Below are 20,092 nucleotides of genomic sequence, written 5' to 3' on the forward strand. Positions count from 1 at the left end.
GCAACAGACGATGAGCTTTACACACAGACGCAGGATTCCAGGCACATGGCTTGTCTGTTTAACGCTACCATGTTGCTGGTTCACATCCCTTAAAGTAGCTGCCTATAGAAGTGATGAACAGCAAATGCAAAGATAATCATAGCAGATGGTGTTGGGCTCATTTATTAAGCAGTCAGGAGATCAGGAGAGAAATGGATCTGAAAGAGATGGGCTTGAGACCCCTCTTGCATGATGCAAAGGATTCAGCAGCTCTGAGAGACAGAGGGAGCTCATTCTACCACATTAAGGCCGAAACTGAGGATCGATAGGATGTTGATTTTGGGTGGGTGCAGACTCGCGTTCTTCCCTTTCCACTCGCACTTCCCTTCCTGTTTAACTCCTGTGGACTCTCCTGATGTCGACAGGCATGGTTTTAGTACCTGTCCGTACCCGTCCCTCCTCTGACCCTCTTCTCTCCTTTCTAGCTGCCCTCCATCGTGTCACTCCCCCCATCTGGTCCACTCAAAGTGACCAATTTACCTCAGAGAGCAATTACTCTGCAGCCGGAGTTACGCTTATGGGAAGTTACATAACTGGCAGATGGTGATTCTTCATGCAGGAGTACTGAATATTGAGACCTCTAATTGCTCACAAGCAGTAAATTGAAATTATTTGTTCCCCAGATGAGTCTGGTTTGAAGACGTGGCGGCAGTCGAGTCGGGAGTCCGATTTCAGCCCCACGCACGTGTTCGGGGCCGATGGCACACTGATACTCGAGTCCATTTCACTACAGGCACTGGAATGAATGCAAATGAGCTGGCCTACTTGGTGACAGATTAAGGCGGCGACACCTCACAGGTTACAGAGATTTATTTACATGGGGAACACAGGATAAGAAGCCTGGACAAGGAGACCACTGGGAAATGGACTGGAAGAGCTGAAAATGGCATGTCTTCATGCTGAGGACAGAGTGGACTGTACCACATGGAGCTCATATATACACACTTGTCATCATCTCAGGGGGGTTTCTGGTGGCGTCTTTGTGAGCGGAGAGTGAATTTGTTTCGTTTTTTCGTTCAGGTTTTTCTCTTGTTTGAGTCTCTACCCGGGGGTGTCTGGTAGTGTAGCAGTTCGTGCGGCTACCATGGGGTGCAGGTTTGAATCCCATCTCCTGCTGTTGTACCCTTGAGAAAATTAAGTGGCTTTGGAGGACAGCATCTGCTACACCATTTAATGTGACTGATCCCCATTTACACTACATTAAATACACACCTCAACCACTTTTGACCAGATATTGGAATGACCACATTGTTCTCTCACACTGGTACATTAATTTTCAAATATTTCTTTTTATTTCTGCACAAAAAAAGAAAAAAAAAAGGTTGGTTAATTGGCAAAATGAAACAAAACAGTATTTTTTAAATGAATTCAATTAATTTTTTTTTTGGAAATCCAAAATTGAAATCAATTATTGTATTTTTTTTGCACCAGACTCCTCCATTTCATTAAGATCATTGCTAAATTTTTCCCATAATAACAGGATACTGAGTGAAAGGAAACACGGTTGGTAGAAAACATCTTCCATATTTCAAATGCTTTGTAAGCATACGACTAAATGCATTACACAAACTGTATTTTATTACAATAAAAAAGTGTCACAATAAACATTTTAAGAACAAGATTACTGTTGTCAAAATTTTTAAAAATCACATATAGGGAGGACCGGAATGGCCCGTCATTGGATGGACCAGACCCCTCTCAGCCCACTAGTTTGCTCATGTGACCATCAGCTGTATTCCTAAAAATGCAGGTGACCTCCTGCCTGGGTGGAAGAACCATTCTCAGGATTTGATACCGTGCAGTGCCTCCACACTCCAAATTACCTCCCTGAGCGAAAAGGACAGGTTGAGGAGTCACGGCCAGACTCTTCTGTCCTCTCCGTCATCCTTCCAGCCTGAGGACCGTGAAGCCAGGTTGCAGAATCGCCGATCGGTGTAGCTTCAGCGCAGCAATAACGACACCTTTGTAGGCCGTGCCGCATTGATTAGAACCCACACCCTGTTATTCGGTGTGTGATGTGTGTAACTGGTGCCGTTATCCAAAGCGACTCAAAGTGTTAAAGTACTTCGTTATACAGCATGGTAATTTTTACTGTTTTAATTGCGGCTGAGTACCTTGATCAAGGGTGCTGCAAGAGGAGGTGGGATTCAAACCCGAGTCCCCAAAATCCAGTTGAGGATGGGTCGAGTAGTTTGAGTCATCAGCTTGCACTCAGAGGACCTGGGTTCGAATTCCTCCTAATACCGTAGTACACTTCATCAAGGTACGTATCCTCAACTGATACAGTAAATGTTACTGAGTTGTATAAATGGGTAGATCAGTAACTTGGTGTACAATCCAACCATTGTAAGCTACTTTGGCGAAAAGTGTGAGATAAATAATAATTTGTGAGATGACATATACGAGCAATGAGAGATGCGGATGTTTGTCTCAGTACTTCCAGAGCCCAGATTCCTCCTTTCTGAGCGCTGAGAGATCTGGGCCTGCTGTTCCGTGTGCCGCGCTAATAGGACACGTCAGTCTCGGCGCTACAGCAGCTACGGCTGACTCCTCCGACACTCACAAGCAGGTGATGAACGAGAGCGACTGGGGTTATGCCAGCATCGATCTTATTTAACGCTCCGACAGGCCTTTGTGTCAGGAGATACATCTCTACTTTGTTTATTTTACCTGCAGGTACTTTGATCTTTATTAGGGCTCATGGCAGAACTCTGGAATGTTCCTCCATGTAAATGAGGAAGGGCCGCTGAATCTACCTCCCTCCGAAGGTGCTCTGCCGAACTCATCAGGCACACGCGGCACGGGGGCCGAAGCCGGACGTACCCCGTCACGTCGCAGAGGCCTCATTTAAATGAGCCTCCGGTGCTCTTTTGACGGGAGCTGGCGCCGTCGGCTAGCTCCTGCGCAAAAGTCTCCGACTGACTGCCGCGCATTGACGGGCTCTTCCTGTTTGGGAACAACGCATGAGAGGAGGGGGCCGCTCAATGGACGCGGCCTTCCTCGAACTCGCCCGGTTGCTGAGCAACCCGAGCTAAATGAATTAGCGCTCTGTTCCTCTTCTTCTTTTCCTACTTTCATCAGTTCCGTGACACCACTTTTGGCAGACGTGCGGCGGAGGGCACACGGGGGTCACGAGCGCCGCCGTGCTGGAACACTGGGTTGTTTCAGGCCACGGCGAAACTTAGCGCTGCTTTCACGACGTCGACGCCGATGCGGCTAGCTAATGCGCCGCGCTATTGGAGCGTACTGTCCTCGCTGTCAGCTGTTGCCGCTCTGTCGGCGCTCCACAAAAAGCATCAATTGAACGAGGCGAGCGTAAAATTAATGCAACTGTACTTTTATTGCGGCTATCTGAAAAGAAGAGAGTCTGTTTTTCATTGCTATAGCTCCTGGTCGCAGCGCCGCTGTTGGGTATTAAATATCAGCGGAGCCATATTTCCTGCCGGCGCACATATAAACTTCCTTTCCTATATATCAGCCGCCCTCCGGGGGTTCGTGGAGCCCACGTCAAGAAAAACCGTTATGAATCGAGGGTCCGTGCGACTGGTTCCTGCCCACCGCTTCACGGCCCGTGATGTCTGGGGACAGAACTTCTCTGCGGAAAGTCATTTTCAGCCGCGGTAGAAAAGAATCAATCTTCATTTGAGTGTGATTTCCCCCCTCCCCCCTCAGGAGATGGCATTAGGCGATGAACAATAAGAAACAATAAAAAAGCCAATGCTTCAGAACAGCTGTGAGATTAAAACGGCCTTTCCTCCATGTGGCGAGCCCATGAAATAATTATCATCTCCAAACATATCGCCTCGAGATAAAAATCCTCCCGCCGCGTTTGTCATTTGTCAGCATTGAGAAAGTGCTTCGAAGTTTCTCTAAAAAGTCCAGGTTCCTGCAAGCCTTTCGGTCACTGCTGTTTTAAATAATGTTTTGACATGCCTTGGAGTATGCCTTTTAGTGTTTTAAAGGTCCTCTCATGCTGTCTTTATATTAGTTGGTTTTATTGATTTTATTGTTTTACTTTTAAATGTTTCATTGGCATGACAGTTTTCAGGATTTAGTTATTGAATAAAGATTTTTTTTTAAAAAATGATGATAATAATAAGAATAATGTTTTAAAACCGAGGTGCAGCAGATGGCAGGACCTGGAACCCAAAAAACTCATTTCGATGTAACAGCAGCTTGGAAGAATCTGTCTAGGAGTATCTGGTGAGCCTTCTGGAAGAGTCCTTGTCAGCACAGAGTTCCTTCACAAAAATGGCTTTCTAACTAAATTAACCTTTCCCCTTCTTCCGCACCTCAGTGTCATCATTTGCCGACTTCCGAAGACAGGAGAATTTACTCGGTTACAAATCTGGCTCTTCCTTATCAAAGTGACAGGCGCGCGGCATCTGTGGGAATTAGCACAGCTGACAAGTGCCTGGAGGTGAACTTTGTGATGGAAAGTTCTGGAATCTCGATGGGCAGCACTGGCGAGGCCCTCCAGCAGCCCAAGCTAGCACGGTCTAGGTCTTATTTGTTTTATTTAACGGGCTGTGTTCGCATACTGCGAAGGGCTTGTGTCCCGCGTGGGTGTACCTGGTACCCTGCCTCCCATCCTGCGCTTCTGGGATAGGTTCTGGACTGCACTTCCCTGCACCGGAAAAGTAGCTATCAATAAATAATTAACATTTTCGCTTCCCCTTTCCGTGGTAGAGGGATTTTGGAAATACTTGCTCAAGTGCGGTGACGTGACTGACATCCAACGTTTTCTTGTTTCAGGCCTGCTGTGTGTACTAAATGCAGTCACTTTACACTAACACCTTCCCTCCCTCCAGTGCAAGATGATCATTCCCTGTTCTCTTACTGTTACCCTCTCTTGGTCCATCTCATCCTCAAAAAGCTGGCTGTCAAAAGAATCCCAAGTGTGGAAAAGCTTGAACATGCCCATTGCTGTATGTGGAATGAGTTTGCTCTGGCGCTCTGGTCTAACTGTTAATCTAAAAGGTAAAAATAAGAAGCGACAGCATTCATCGGAGCCAATATTGCTGTTAATGTGTCTGGCCTGGTATCTGAGATGCGCAGCCAGATGAATATGCATGTGTGGAAATTTTCTGTTAGGTCTAATCCATTTATGGTGGGCTCTGGATCACCAACAACCCTGACCTGGACAAGAGTAAGTGAATGAGCGAGAGAGTGTTCATGGGTGCGTTCCCCGTGAAAATGCCGTCATTGGTTTCTTTCCGTGTTTCCCCAGCGTCCGGTGTAAGTGCCTGAGAGGACGTCCCTTGGCAGCAGTTCGATGACTCTGACCGATTGCCGGCGGCAACCATGAAGGGCCTGTCTAGCAGCCGCAGTCACCCCCACAGCATCGCCTGCGAGGCGTCTTACGATATGGTGTCGCGGCGCGCGGACCGGCCGTCGTGCCTGCTGAGCCCGGATGACCCGCACCCGGCTGATCACCCGTACTACTCCCAACGTAACTCCTTCCAGGGAGACTGCGTGGCGCCATATGGCGACCTGGCGTGCAGCACTTTCCCACGGCGCCATTGTAGCTCACATCACGAGCTGAAATCTGAGTGCCAGGCTGTGGTGCCATACACCGGTGGGACTGGCAAATCCGCCCGTGTTGTCTCTCACAGCCTGCTGGACCAGTTGGAGCGGCGGCCGCCGGCAGCCCGCGATGGTTACCACACGCTGCAGTACAAGCGCACGGCGACGGAGCAGCGTAGCGACAGCCCCGGGCGCATTCGCCACCTGGTGCACTCGGTGCAGCGGCTGTTCACCAAGTCCCACTCCCTGGAGGGTCCCGCCAAGGGGAGCGTCAATGGCAGCAAGGCCAGCCCCGACGAGGTACCTGCGTCTCGTCACGGGAAGCGTAGCAAAAGCCGCGACCGCTGTCGAGCGGCAGAGCCTCGGGCACGCGCCGCCATCTCGGGCTACTGGAGCTCAGACGACAACCTGGACCGGGACGTGTGCCTCTACCGCAGCCCGTCGGGCGCCATGACGGTAGGCCGCCGGCCGGACAAGTCCCAGTCGCAGTACTTCCTGGAGGCCTACAACACCATCAGTGAGCACACTCTGAGGACGTCGCGCAGCAACAACGACGTCAAGTGCGCCACCTGCGCCGCGTCACCCACCAACCTGGACACGCAGCTGGTGAAGAAGAGCTCCTGGTCCTCCATGCTCACGGTGAGCAGAGCGCGAGAAGTCTACCAGAAGTCCTCCGTCAACATGGACAAGGCTCTGCTCAAGGCCGAGACGTGCAAGCAAGAGCGCTCGTGCCAGTTTCTCCAGGTGAGCAGAATTTCCCTCTTTCAATCGTCTTTAAATAGGCCTGTCGAGAGGCTCCGACTGACCTGTGGAATAATTAAACACTTTGCTTTCAATGATCTGGCTGTTGAATGAGTCACTCGATTCCAATCACACGGCGCTCAAAAGATTCGTCAAGAACTCGGTTTTTTTTCCACGTAAATTCAAGTTTCTTTAAATTCTTATTAGGCAGCTGTCACAGACACAGTTGTCTTGGTGTGTTCTACTGCCTCGATTTACTTCTTATATCAATCTTGGAGAGACAAAAAAGCAGCAAACTAGTTCTGAAGTTCAGATGAATCAGATACTGCTCTCGCCCGCTCAAGTGTTGACGGAATCAGATTGATAAAGTAATCACTGATAATGGAAATAATGAACACCCTGTTACTCATGCAAGCAAGAAAAGTGTTTTAAAGCACTTAAGTGCTCAACATAAAGTCAACGTAACTCAATTAAAACTCATGGCAGAGACTAACTTTAGTTTTATGCGATTTGGATATTGCCGTTAATTCAAGGGTTCAGCCTAAGCAAAGTGGTGAAACGGGAGAGCAATGTGCTCTTTCTCAGACCCATACAGCCTCTGTGTGTGTGTGTGGGTGTTCGATCCCTGCTCAGTCTGTAGGGAGTTTGCATGTTCTCCCCGTGTCTGTGTGGGTTTCCTCCGGGTGCTCTGGTTTCCTCTCACAGTCCAAAGGCATGCTGTTCAGGTTTACCCATAGTGTGTGAGTGACAGACAGAGAGAGGTTGTGTGTGTGTTCCACTGATGTATGGATGAGTGACCTGGTGTAAGTAGTGTATCTAGCAGTGTAAGTCACCGTGGTGAATAAGGTGTGTGGGCTGGTAACTCTACATAGAGTTCGTTGGAAGTCACTTTGGAGAAAAGTGTCTGGTAAATAAACAAATGGAGCTTGTTCCTTGTTTCCCTAGCGTATACAAAAGAACATCAACTACAGACAAAGCGCTTTAGATACAGGGTTAGTATTATTATTATTCGTCTGATTTCATCGTTTTGAATGTAGTTCTGGTTTTCTGCTATAATGTGTTTGTAAACATACATGGCTGATTGGTTGGTTTTAATTGATGAATCTCTTGTACTTTTACATTCACTCACTTGTAAACTTTAAAGGGGACAGATGTGGCATTGTGTTTAGAACCATTGCCTTACAGTCAAAGGGCACAGGCTGAAATCCCTGCTCCTGTTTCAGTACCCTCGCCCACTAACGTACACGTTGAGCCCCTTGAACGCCTTGTTATGAACACAGGAAAATGAATAACGAAACAACTGCATTTGACAGCTGAAACAATTTGAACCATGTTTTAATTAGCGAGACAGCCACATGGGTTTAGGGGTTTTGTGATTGGATTAGGGTTGCGTTGTCGGGCCTCCGTGATCCAGCTATTATCTGTGGGAAAAGTAGAAGTTGGATCTTTCACACAAACAAACGGACAGATAATTCCGTGTTCAAACGCAGCCAGCTCATCTCTCCGCACTAACACTAGGGAATTAAACGCAGCATTATATTCAGACGATCGTTGTGCTACGGTGCGCGTAAATACCCATCTTTGATTGGTTGGAGAAGACATGCAGTTACTCCTGATTGGCTCAGACAGGATGTATTCATTTTTGATTGGTTGACGATGTGAATTAAGTCCTTATTGGTCGACCTGGTGTACATTATTTCTGATTGGATGGCAGAGAGGACATAAACTCTTCATTTGCTGAGCATAGGCACATTTACCTGTGATTGGTCGAGATGATGTACAAGTGCAGCAACAGCAGCGCTGGAGCACTTTTCTGAAATTAATTTGATCTACAGTATACAGTACTAAACAGGGACTAATAATTTCGACAGGAAGTTTAATCCAATGAAGCATCATGCTCTCCTTCTTATTTTAAGCGAGAAAACAGTGCCGACCTAAACAGTTTGAGTCTCTCCTCGCACTTGATTTTGTCCTTGTGAAAAAATATACTTCCATTTTCATATGCCTATACTGAATTCATTATGATGTACCACTAACGAGGGTGACACGGCTGCCTAGCAACCCATTGTTTTGGCAGCTGAGAATAGGATGAAATGAAATCATTTTTTGGGTGAAATATTTACAGTAGGGTTGTTTACATTTATTTGGTTATTCACCGGGCTGTGATATGAGCAGGATAATTGGTTTTGTACTTTACAGCAACTGGAATGTGAAGGTCCCCCCAGTTTTCCAACAGCCCAGGTTTTCGCACCCAGGCTCTCATCACGTAATCGGCCCTTTAGCCGAACACTAGACTCACTGTTCAGCTGCCGATGTCTGACGTCTTTTTTAGGTGCGTTGATTTGGGACGCCGACTGTCACCGTCCTCCAGGACCCCGTAGGTCTTAGCGTCTGTGTCCTCTTGTCAGCCGTTGAGTCGTGAAGGGCACGACACCGGCGTGCAAACAAGGAGACGTGGAATCTTCCCGTGGCCCCATTAACATTCCGTAATGCAGCGACTTTGATAGACTTTCGCCACTAGGAGCTTAATTAAAATTCCTTGGCTGACATCTCGCCGCATTACCTCCGGGCTATATTCGTACTGTACCTGATTTCCTGTCATAGAAGGATCCGGAATGAGGTTTTATCGCAAGGATAGTCAAACAGATACATATTGACGGACGTGATTATTCTTGCGGCTCATACCTTGGTCCAAGGTGGCATACATGTTAGGTTTGGGCCCCAGGATAACTACAGTGATTTACTCATTTATACACACAGTGCAATGCAGGAATTTTTACTGTACATTTACATTTATATTTCTTTGTTTAGCAAGCGCTTTTCTCCAAAGTGATGTACATCTCAGGGAACAATTCAATGAGTGCATTGCATCAGCAGAAGGAGAGATTTGGATGCAGACATGTTATTCTAGACTACAGCCAATTTGTCACATTCCACTATATCAACCAGTATGCATCACACGAGTTGCTGCATAAAGGATTTTCCATATACAGTATATACATTCGGTGTGTATATATATATATATATATATATACAGCATATGCAGTAGATAGACATGTATTCGTACGACTATATGACTGAGTCCCTTCTGCAATTATTTACCCGTTTTAATACCTGAGTAATTTTACTGGAGCAAACTGGGGGGTAAGTACCTTGCTCAAGGGTACTACAGGTGGAGGTGGGATTGAAGTTGGCAACCTTCAGATGTAAAGCCAGCAGCTTCGACGACTAATGCTTCCGTCCGTGTAACATATCAAATCACGGCTTGCGCTCATTTTTATCCTTCTTTCTTAGAGAAGGGAGACTTAAAGAAATTGGAGGAAGCTGGAGGAGTTTTTCTCCATACAGAGAGGTTTCCGCATCCCGCCGAGACCCCAAGCAGTACTTGTCGTCCACAGCGGGAAGTGCTCTCTCACTTTCTTCATCCACCCTTCAATGACTTTCGCTTTAAACAAAATTTAATATTCTCACCGTAAAGAATAAATACGTAAATAAATAATGAATAAAAAGTGCAGCACGCTTTGCATTAACGCCCAGTGAATCTTTGTAATCCTGACAAGGGATCGTCAGCACAGCTTCTCGTTGTGGATAAAAGCCCCGGCCGAGCAAGAGCAATATGTTGCTGAATAACTTGCTCCTGTTAGAAATGAGCTCTCTGAGCTGTTCACACCTCGAGTGTTTCTCTGCAAAGGGCCAAGGAGACAGGGGTCATTCTGCAATAGCATCGCTGCAAAGCGAGCGTGATTCTGTCTTCCTTCTAAAGTCGCAGTGAAACCACCTCCCAGATCCCCGCGTCCTTGCGGTCTGTTCAGACCCACGTGGCCTCCTCTGTCTTTCCTTCACCGAGAAGGTGCGCACTCAAGCTGTCGTGACTCCACATACCGTTATACTTATGCAGATTTAATATCTGAATTGTATACTCTCATTAAATTAAATATTCTCATTATTAACTGTTATCTGAGATCTTTGTTCAGGCAACATATATTGCTATGTTTTTATATAATGCTACTTAAACTTCACACTTGTTCATGCAGCTGAATCATTTTTATCATGTACATTCAAGGTAAATAGCCTGATTAAGAAGAGGGGATTTGAACCAAGGTCAATGGGTGGCAAAGCAGTGACTCTAACCACTACACCACCTGCTGTTCTGCCCTATGTGGCCTCCTAATGTGTGACCTTTTCTAATGTGCCAAGACATGAAGGCAGGGAGAAGGACTCTTTAATGTTTCCTCTTATTTTTGGTGTGTGCAGAGGCTGCAGAAAGGAGTTAGTCCATGTGGCTGGACTCAGACGTGCTCTGAGGGTGGATCAAACAGAGCGGAACCCATAATGCATTGCCACCGGTTGGATCATTAAAGAGTGCCGGGGCTCCTCTCGAGTCCCATCTGCTACCTCATCCAGCAGGAGAACTTGAGACAGATGTGGCCTCCCACATCCCCTCGAGGGCCCACTCCTTCACTCCATCGCTGTTCTTCTGAATGACCCGTGGGTCACTTTTCTGGCCCGTCTCATTTTTCTGTACGACACGTACACGGCAGTTAGCTGACCCCGAGGGGTCTCAGACTCATTCCCCAGGGAGCCGTGTGTCCGACGGTTCTCATTCCAACCCATCCGTTCCCTCGGCTTCATAGGACCAGCTGCTAATTGATCGACTAGAGTGTCGATACCTTCGAATTGTCCCAAAATCCTGCTGTTAAAATACTTTACTGTAGGAAAACACTGATTTTTAAAGAAAAAAAAAACTGCTCCAGTAGTCAGATGTACTTCATTAGAAAAATCTGTGAAAACAGATAAATGTTGGCGCTAACAAGGTTATTAACGCAAGCAAGCGCTCGGGGTGAAGGTAGCCCTAGGGACAGCCCTTTGGAAACCTCCTTTGACACGTCTTCTCTAATCAGCCCTCTGCTTCTCGCCCCACAACCAGGAAACGGGCGTTTCCATAGCTACCGTGCACCCCAGGGTGACCCGCTCTTGGCCGTGGCCCACCCATTTCCCCTTTCGAACCCTTCGCCAAACTGCACGTTTGTGTCTCAAATCCGATACAGCAAAAGCAGGCATAACAAGGCCGCTTAATTCTTTTATTTACACTAATTTAATTATTCAGGCGCGATTTTCATGCTGAGCCGTGCGATGGAATGAGTCCCGCCAGCAGCGCTTTGTAAATTCATTTTCTTGGTGCTGTTTTGTAGGCTGTTGACTCTTGTTGGCTTTTTAATTTGTGCTCTTAGTTGCCAGCCGCCCCCTTGTTATTATAGTTGACTCCTCTTCAGAGGGTGACGCAGAAAAGTAGTTCATAAGAAGGACATGAATATTATGAGGATAAACAACTACTAACGGCACCATTACATAAGAGAATGAAATGTATTGGAGTTTAGAATAATCTTAATTTCGGTGAAAGGCATCATCAGAGCACAATATGTCAAATTGCAATGGAATCCTTTAATGCATTTTTAGACTATGTTTTTCTCTCAACTCTATAACACGTCTATAACTATAATATATTGCACAATGTATGCACATAATGCCACAAGTACAGCTGTAGAAAGTGAGGTGCTTTAGTAAATTGTATCCCTTTAATAAATTACAGCATATGGATGTTATGATTTACTACGGTAATCCCCAGCAGAATAGGGTCCCCATCACAAAAAATTCCGTATAGTGGTGTATGCAGACAGGTACCATTAGGGTCACACAAGAGTCTTTTTTCTCAATAAAGCCAGATTGTAGCCTGTTATGTGGGCCTTTTCACTGCAGATATGTTGGTAAAATATACTGTAAAAATGAGCACAGTGCAATAATTCTATATACATAAAATATAAATTATATAATAACTATAATTTTATAAGGTATATAATAAATATATAAAAAATAAAATATATATAATTTATAATATATAATAAATAATTATATGATGGGGTGCGGTGGCGCAGTGGGTTGGACCGGGTCCTGCTCTCCGGTGGGTCTGGGGTTCGAGTCCCGCTTGGGGTGCCTTGCGGCGGACTGGCGTCCCGTCTTGGGTGTGTCCCCTCCCCCTCCGGCCTTACGCCCTGAGTTGCCGGGTAGGCTCCGGTTCACCGTGACCCCGTATGGGACAAGCGGTTCTGAAAATGTGTGTGTGTGTGTAAATAATATAATATAATTTTAGAATATAAATTGTTATAAAGCAGAACATGATATAAAATAAGAAATATGTGATCAGTGTTTTTATTTTGGTGCTTTTGTGATTTTCAAGTGCAACTTTGTGGATCTTTTTCATAATAAATTGACCACCATATCACGATCCACCTAAATGGGTAATTTTTTTCATTACTGTTACTGTTGTTAGTATTGTTTTCACATTTTGATTCCATTTCTAAGCAGACAGCAATAATGCTGTACCCTAAATTTAAATTACTGAAGATAAAGTTTTTTTTTAATGGATGGAGGTTAAAATTAACACTGGATAAGGAAGCTTATTAAGTAAATTTATTTTGTGGTAAAGTCTTACAGCTCTTCAGCCTTATATCATGAATATTGCCATGGGCACATATTTGAAGTTATATTAATAACACATTTTAATTTAAAAATTGTGCATTTTTAAAAGATCATCCTTTATTCAGAAATATAGTCTTTTAGCAGAACAAACAAGAAACGGTTGCCAGGCAACAAAAAACAAATAGCTGCTGCTCAGCTGAGCAAGTTGTACACTGTTACTCAAAGGTCAACCAGTAAGAACATTGATCAGGTTGTGAACTTTTTCGTGAGCTATTTCTGTGCATATTTCCATTAATTGTGGGACTATTCGATTATATTTCCATATCATCTGCAATGTGTTGCGTTCTGTTGATGCTACGTGCTGCTGTCCATCGTCTGATAATTATTTCATCGTTTTCCCCATTTTATTGACGGCTGCTAGGGACTCAGCTAAATATATTGAACCAGGGGTGTCGAACTCGTTTCACACAGCAGGATGCCTGCTGCAGGCATTTTGAACATTATACAGACACCCCTTCATATATGGAAGTAAAGTGTTCTCAAAAATGGTGCAGATATCAAAACTTTTGGATACCAAAAGCTTATTTCCCATCCCCAAAATGTGGAAAAATTATAATGTGTCCCCAGCGTATCCAAAAGCCACAAAAATTTTTTTCCAAATGTCACTAGATCTCTGTTAAACATTTACATAACTGTTAACTGTTACATAACTGTTTGCTGATTTCAGCAAAATTTAGTGCTCTGGGATATTTCCCATTTTCTTTTTAGTTGATCAGTTCTCAGGTTATTATTATGAACAACTTTCTAAAACTGCACACTGTTACTAAAATGTTTTTGCAGACCTGAAAGTTAAACTTTTCTTGTTAATTGCTCTTCTGTCTTCATAACCATTCGGTTTAATGACACACCCAATACGACCAACAGACACTCCTGTGGAATTTCATACACTTCCCATGATGCCCCCACTCTAAAAACAACACTCATATTCCAAACACCAACAGAAAGAACCAAATGCAGATTCGCTAACTACGGTATGCTAACGTACTCCTTCACTCGCACAACACAGAATTTTTTTTTTTTTTTTTTAAATTTTGACCAGCTTTAGATAAATTTTGTTATACTGATCTTTTTTGTTTCATATCGAAAATTGGGTATCAAAAGCCAAGACCAGGTCAAAGTACTCTAATCAAAGGCACTACAGCAGCAACCTTTGTCCTTACGTCTGAAGTGGCAGTGCTAACCACTGCACCACCTGCTGACTCAATGGATGGCCTCCTCGTGTTCATGTTAGTTTCCTCCACCTGCTCCTGTTTCCTCTCACAGTCTAAAGGCTTGTGGTTCAGGTGAATTTATGAGTCTAAATTGCCCTTAGTACGTGTGTGTGATTGCCCTATGGTGGACTGGAGTCCTGTCAAGTGTGTACCCTCTTTGGCCTATGCTCCCAGGGTAGGCACCAAATAACCATGTCCCTCCACTGAAGAAGAGGTTACCGATGATGTATGGATGAATTATTATTTTATTTATTTTTTTTTGATAATTGCTTTATCCATGGAGTCATATTCTATGTTCTACAACATCACCAGGATTTTGGAGATGCATAGCTACAATGGAGGTATGTGTGAAGGTCTGTGGATGATTAGGAGTTGAAGGAGGATGGTGACCGAAGCAGGAGGGTGACAGGTGACCTTGCTGACGCAAGACCTTTGTATCCTGAGTGCGAGAGTGTGCGGTTGCGTGAGTGGTGGTTTTGGTTGGTACGCCAACCTGACAAGCTACCCCTTTTTGCCCACCCCCTGACCCCTGCAGGTGCCCCAGGACGAGTGGGGAAGCATGCCGCCTCTGGGGCAGGGCGAGGAGATCCCGTGCCGGCGAATGCGCAGCGGCAGCTACATCAAGGCCATGGCGGACGAGGAGAGCGGCGACTCGGAGGGGAGTCCGAAGCCGTCGCCCAAGGCGCAGACACGCAGGGCGAGCTACCTGAGGGCCACGCAGCCCTCGCTCACCGAGATGACCACGCTCAAGTGAGTTCAGCTCGCGGTCAGGCCACGCTCGCAAGGGTCGGCGGACTAGCCCTGCCGCACGTGACGGCTCACACACCTACGCACAGACTTTACACACGCCGCCCAAACACGTTCACGCGCAGCCATAACACGCTCAAAGTAACTGTTAGGTTCCTACAACATTTCTACACTTACGAGTGCGCGGCCATCGCTGCTTTAAAACGCATCTTGTGCGTCAGCATAAATATTCATTCAAAAATTAACGAGCGCGTTGGGAGCACACGAACGGTCAGATGCGAAGCGCATTCGCAGCACAAACCTCACACTTGAAAACTTTATTAACTTTAATATCTTTCCCCTGCATTGTTCCCCTGGCTGTGAGAAAGAAGTCCTGAAGAGGTCGATAAATAAGAAACTGCGGTTGTTTGCAGACTCCTTCGTATTACGACTCTTTGACGCTTTTGCAAGCCCAGCTCCTACTAACTGGGCCCGTGCGCATTAATCTTTGAACAGTGCAAAAGCATTCTGACGTCCCGTTACGCTGATGTATTTTCAATCAAAATTCAGACAGATACGTTAATGACACAATGAGAGGAAAGACCTTGGACATAAAAAAACGTTGGCCCTTAGGTCTTTGATAGAGAGAAAATCGTTATGTTGACTTCTTATAAATGCATCTGTGTTATAAGGGATCTTTTTCAACAGAAAGATATTTAAAAAGGAATTTTTAAAAATCTACATGCCATCAGCACAGGCCGAGGGAAAAAACTGTGTAAGGCCTAATTATAGTCTGAGCCTATGATAAAATGGTCCAGTTATCAGTCTGTACATCAACAGTAACTGGTTGTCCAGTGCAGGGTCACGACGGTCCAGAGTCTATCCTGGAAGCATCGGGCATGAGGCAGGGCCCACCCCGGATGGGAATCCAGTCCGTTGCAGGGCAGATACAGTGGATAGTTTTTTTAAGGGCAGGAGGAGAAACCAAAAGAAAGGAGGCGGAACGGATGGACATCGACTTTAATGCAACTGGAGGTGCAAGAGATCAAATGCAGTTAAAACGGCGAGAGTCTGACGATGTCCTCCAAGTCACGGTCGCCTTCAGAGTTTGGAGACGTCCGGCTCGTCTCGCTGGAAGAGTTCCGTGGCGGTGGGTGGGGACTCTGCGGTGCTGGTTCAGATCGCTTTTTGAAGACCTGACTGAGGCGTTGAGATGGAGCCTTTGGCTCAGATATTCACAGTGTTTCTCAGCGGCAATTTTTATCTGCTCTAGACGGTAAACCCAGGAGCCATCAGTTTAGGCATCGATGGGATCATTCCCCACAGACGTAATAACACAAAGCACCCCGATCTGAAAAAAACAAATCATGCTGATTTTCCGGAATTTTCTACCTCCGTTTTTTTTTTTTTTTTTCCCATAACGACAAACTTTTTCAGTCTTCATTGTCTGGGTCACTTTGTGTTTAAAACAAAAAAATTGTAATTTATCTGATTCTTTCCTCAAAAGCAACTAACATTGCTAGATTCATGTACCGGTGGCCCTCGGGTTACAAAAGGGTACCGCTCCAACAACCTTGCTATAAGCCGACTTTGTCATAAATTTAATACCCATTAAGGGTCTATTATACGAACCATATGGATATACAAAAAAATGCAAGAATGCAACGCTGTATTATAGGGCTTGATTATATTTTTGCTAATTTCATACATCGTTCTGTATGTATAAAATGACCCCAATATAGAATAATAAATATAAATACAGGAGCTACGGTGCTGTGTTTTCATGCAGCACTGTTATTTTCGCTCTCTTCTACTTTTCAGCGCCGCCGAACAGTCAACTTTTCGCTTCTAGCTATTTTAAACACAAAGTCATTTGAAGGGAATCATGAACAGAAAGTTTTGTAAGTGAAACGTGGTTGCCGATAGACACCCAAACACTGAGAGATACGGCACCAGCTGATGTTGTCGTGCAGCAGAGGGAGCGGCTGCTGTTGGACGTTGCGGTCAAAAATACTGTAATAATGTTAATGGGACGGCCGTTGTCAGTCGCGGCCTATCGTATCGTGCTACGGTGATTTGCCCTTTCATTCCTCAGGTTAAATTTTTACCATTTTGATTCAGGGTAGGTGGCCTAAACGAGGGAGAGCGGGAGACGATCCCAACCTTGGTTTTCGGACCGCAAGGTGACACCGTCAACCACTACGCCACCTGCTGACCACACGGTCACCTTACTTAACGGCCCGATTTTGTGTTCGCCAAGGACGGCGCCGGTGAAACGGGTCCAATTTTGACACGCTACTCCACATTTCATGCGCTCCACTCCTCCGACGGCGCGAGCCCGTCCCAGACGCCGCGCCTGGACGAGCGCAAGGGCTGCGGCCTTCGCCCCGAGACCGCCGGCAATTCCGTCCGACGAGGGGCCGAGGGTTTACCGGCGCCCTCGTATAAATTTTAAATGACGGCTTCATTCTGCCTCCTTCTCTTGAATCACTTCACGCTTGACCCGGATTTTATAAACATAATTTTTAATGAGAACTTGAAGAAAGAAAGAGACTAAATAATACATATTTCTACTCACGCCCTGAAGAAACAAGAGCGCTAGGAAAAAATATATATATTATACTTTTTTTTTTTCATGAAAAAATTATACGAAGTACAAATATGCGCTTTGGAGTAAAAGTGCCCTAATTATGGCGGCTTTATTTAACTAAAGCGCTTAGGCTGGGGTACAGGGCTGCTTAAAATCCACCCTGTTTTAACGGTCATTAACGTTACTGTTATTAGCTCACATTCCCACGCATTGGAATTGACATTGATTCATTTAGCTGACACTTTTTCAACTAATATTGTTAATCAAGGTAGCTACCATTATTTACACCTTTTTACTGCAGGGTAATTATTTACTGGAGCAGTTTAGGGTGAGTCCTTGCTCAAAGACAGCAAAAGGTGGGAGTTGAACCCGTGACCTTCAGATACAAAAGTGATAGCTAAGTCACCACATTATGAGCTTCCACTGAAAGCATAGTATATATATATATATAATATTATTATATATTAAACATTATATATATTAATATAATGTATATAGTACAATAAATATATATATTTTTGTGTTTAGGTAACAACTCTCTCGTTAACTGTCATGTTCTCTGTTTCTGTATGAGGCAGTTGGAACTGCTGTGATTTGAGCCCTTGCCTGAAGCGGAAGGTCCTTTGTTCAAATCCCTCCTCCTGCTTTGGTACCATAGAGAAGGGTATTTACCCACGAATTGGTACAGTGAAAGTTTTGACGGCAAGTGGCTCAAAATGCTTTGTGTTGAGAAGACTCTAAAGCCAGACGGCTGTTTCTGTACCACATGAGAGAATACCAGGGTTCGAGAGCAGACTTGTGTGTGACAGGTGGAGTGAAAATCTTGTTCGCTTCCCCAGTTTCTTCTCGTTCTTGGATTCCGCAGGAATTCAAGCGGGAGTGCTTCCGTACTTCATTTTTAATTATTTACCCCCTCGGTGCGGAACATTTACTCGCTCTCTCCCGGTGTCCGCGCCCCTCTTCCACCAAGACGCCGCTCCCTCCCCCGCCGGCCGGCCGAGCCTGGGCGCGAACGCGTAGGAGGTGCGGTGACACGGTCGCACGGTCGCGTTCGCGCCGCCATTGTGACAGCGGCCTATTTTAGGAGCCCCATGCATATTTAAGACAAAGCTGATGTGCAGGGACACACACACACGCACACGTTTCCCTCTCCTCTCGGCTCGTGTTGTAAAATCACTCAGACATCTTAAAGGAAACTGGTGGCGACAGAATTTTTCTTTTTTTTTTTATCTCTTCATAGTTTTCCTCTATCCATTTAAACTAAAATCAAAAGTATGTCTTTTTTTCTTCTCCTTCCTGGTCTGTCTGCTGAATTTAGAATATAAAGTGCTAACTTTGGTGGAGCAAAAAAAAAGTGGAGTGAAAGTTAAAAATACATAAAAGCCTCGTATTAAATCTTGACAAGAGTAGTACGCAAATGGAAACTCGGGTTCCGGCTGCTTATATTAGTGTGTGTGATATTGCCTGGTCAAACTGCACTCCGCAGAAGTTAGAAACTCTAAAATTACACCTTTGCCACATTCACTCATATCTTTAAATAGACACTATACATATACAGTATTCAAGATATATGTAGTGTAAGGTATTTGGCATATATGTTGTACTGTATATGGTACAGGGCTTTTGGTGTATGTGGGGTATATATACCTGTCTTCACATGGATTTCCTCCAGGTGCTCTGGTTTCCTCCCACCATGCAAGGTAGATTGAGCACTCTGTATTGCCCATAGTGTTACAGTGGTCTGCTGGATACTGAGATAGCGCTACTGAGTTAAATACTAATTAATAATATAACACTGAGTACTGATTTGCTGCATATAGGAAAGGGTATAGGGTATATGATATCTACAGTGGCTTCCAAAATTATTAACACATTTGATACGGATAAACAATTAAGTCTTGTCAGCAAAAAGGGAAACATTTATAACATATAATAAGATTATATATACAGCAGGATATTACATATATATATTATATATATATATATAATATATTTATGTATATACACACTATACACACATATTTGAGTATTTGGGTGTAGTGCGGTGGTTAACAAGCCCAAATATTCAAATGAATGAAAATAACTGAGTGGTTTATGGATATGTAAAAGACTGAGTGCCAGATGGGTGGACTTCATCACAGCGAGTAACGTGCCGTCTCACAGCGCCTGGGTGGTGCAGGAGGACGTAGGTTCGATCCCCACTCAGTCTGTGTGGAGTTTGCATGTGCTCCCCATGTCTTTGGTGGATTCCTTAGGGTGCTCTGGTTTCCTCCCACAGTCTAAGGTTCACCATAAATGTGTGAGTGACAGGGAGAGTGTGTTCCACTGATGTATGGATGAGTGACCCAGTGTAAGTAGTGTATCTAGCAGTGTAAGTCACTGCAGTGAATAAGGTGTGTGGGCTGATAACACTACAGAGGGTTCATTGGAAGTCGCTTTGGACAAAAGTGTCTGATAAATAAATAAATGTAAATATCAGTGACAATGGACAGAGCACCTTCAGCACTAAGGAGGACAGAACATTCTGGATGTTCGCTGGCTCCTGACAACAGAAGACAAAATGCTCACAGTTTCAGGAAAAAGCAAAAGTCGTAGGTTTGTGTTCAAAGGCTGAGAAAATGAGAACCAACGGGGGACGAGGATGCCGCTCACCGACATCGGGGACCGCGGCCCACTTCCCGCCGCAGACGGAGCGCCCTCGGCTTCGCCCGCAGCTTCCGCT

At 45.1% G+C, this 20,092-nt stretch overlaps 1 protein-coding gene across 2 annotated transcripts in view; it reads left to right on the plus strand.

Moving 5' to 3' along the window:
• The window catches only part of LOC108937053 (disks large-associated protein 1-like), a 141,752-nt gene that overhangs the window by 83,419 nt on the left and 38,241 nt on the right, over positions 1-20,092 (plus strand). For both annotated transcript variants that reach the window (XM_029254753.1, XM_029254754.1), the window contains 2 exons: positions 5,270-6,309; positions 14,590-14,804. In XM_029254753.1, the coding sequence (XP_029110586.1) occupies positions 5,344-6,309; positions 14,590-14,804 (1,181 nt within the window). In that variant the 5' untranslated portion in view covers positions 5,270-5,343. The remainder of the gene's footprint in view (positions 1-5,269; positions 6,310-14,589; positions 14,805-20,092) is intronic.

Source organism: Scleropages formosus, chromosome 9 (genome assembly GCF_900964775.1).
Source record: "Scleropages formosus chromosome 9, fSclFor1.1, whole genome shotgun sequence".
Lineage (NCBI taxonomy): Eukaryota > Metazoa > Chordata > Actinopteri > Osteoglossiformes > Osteoglossidae > Scleropages > Scleropages formosus.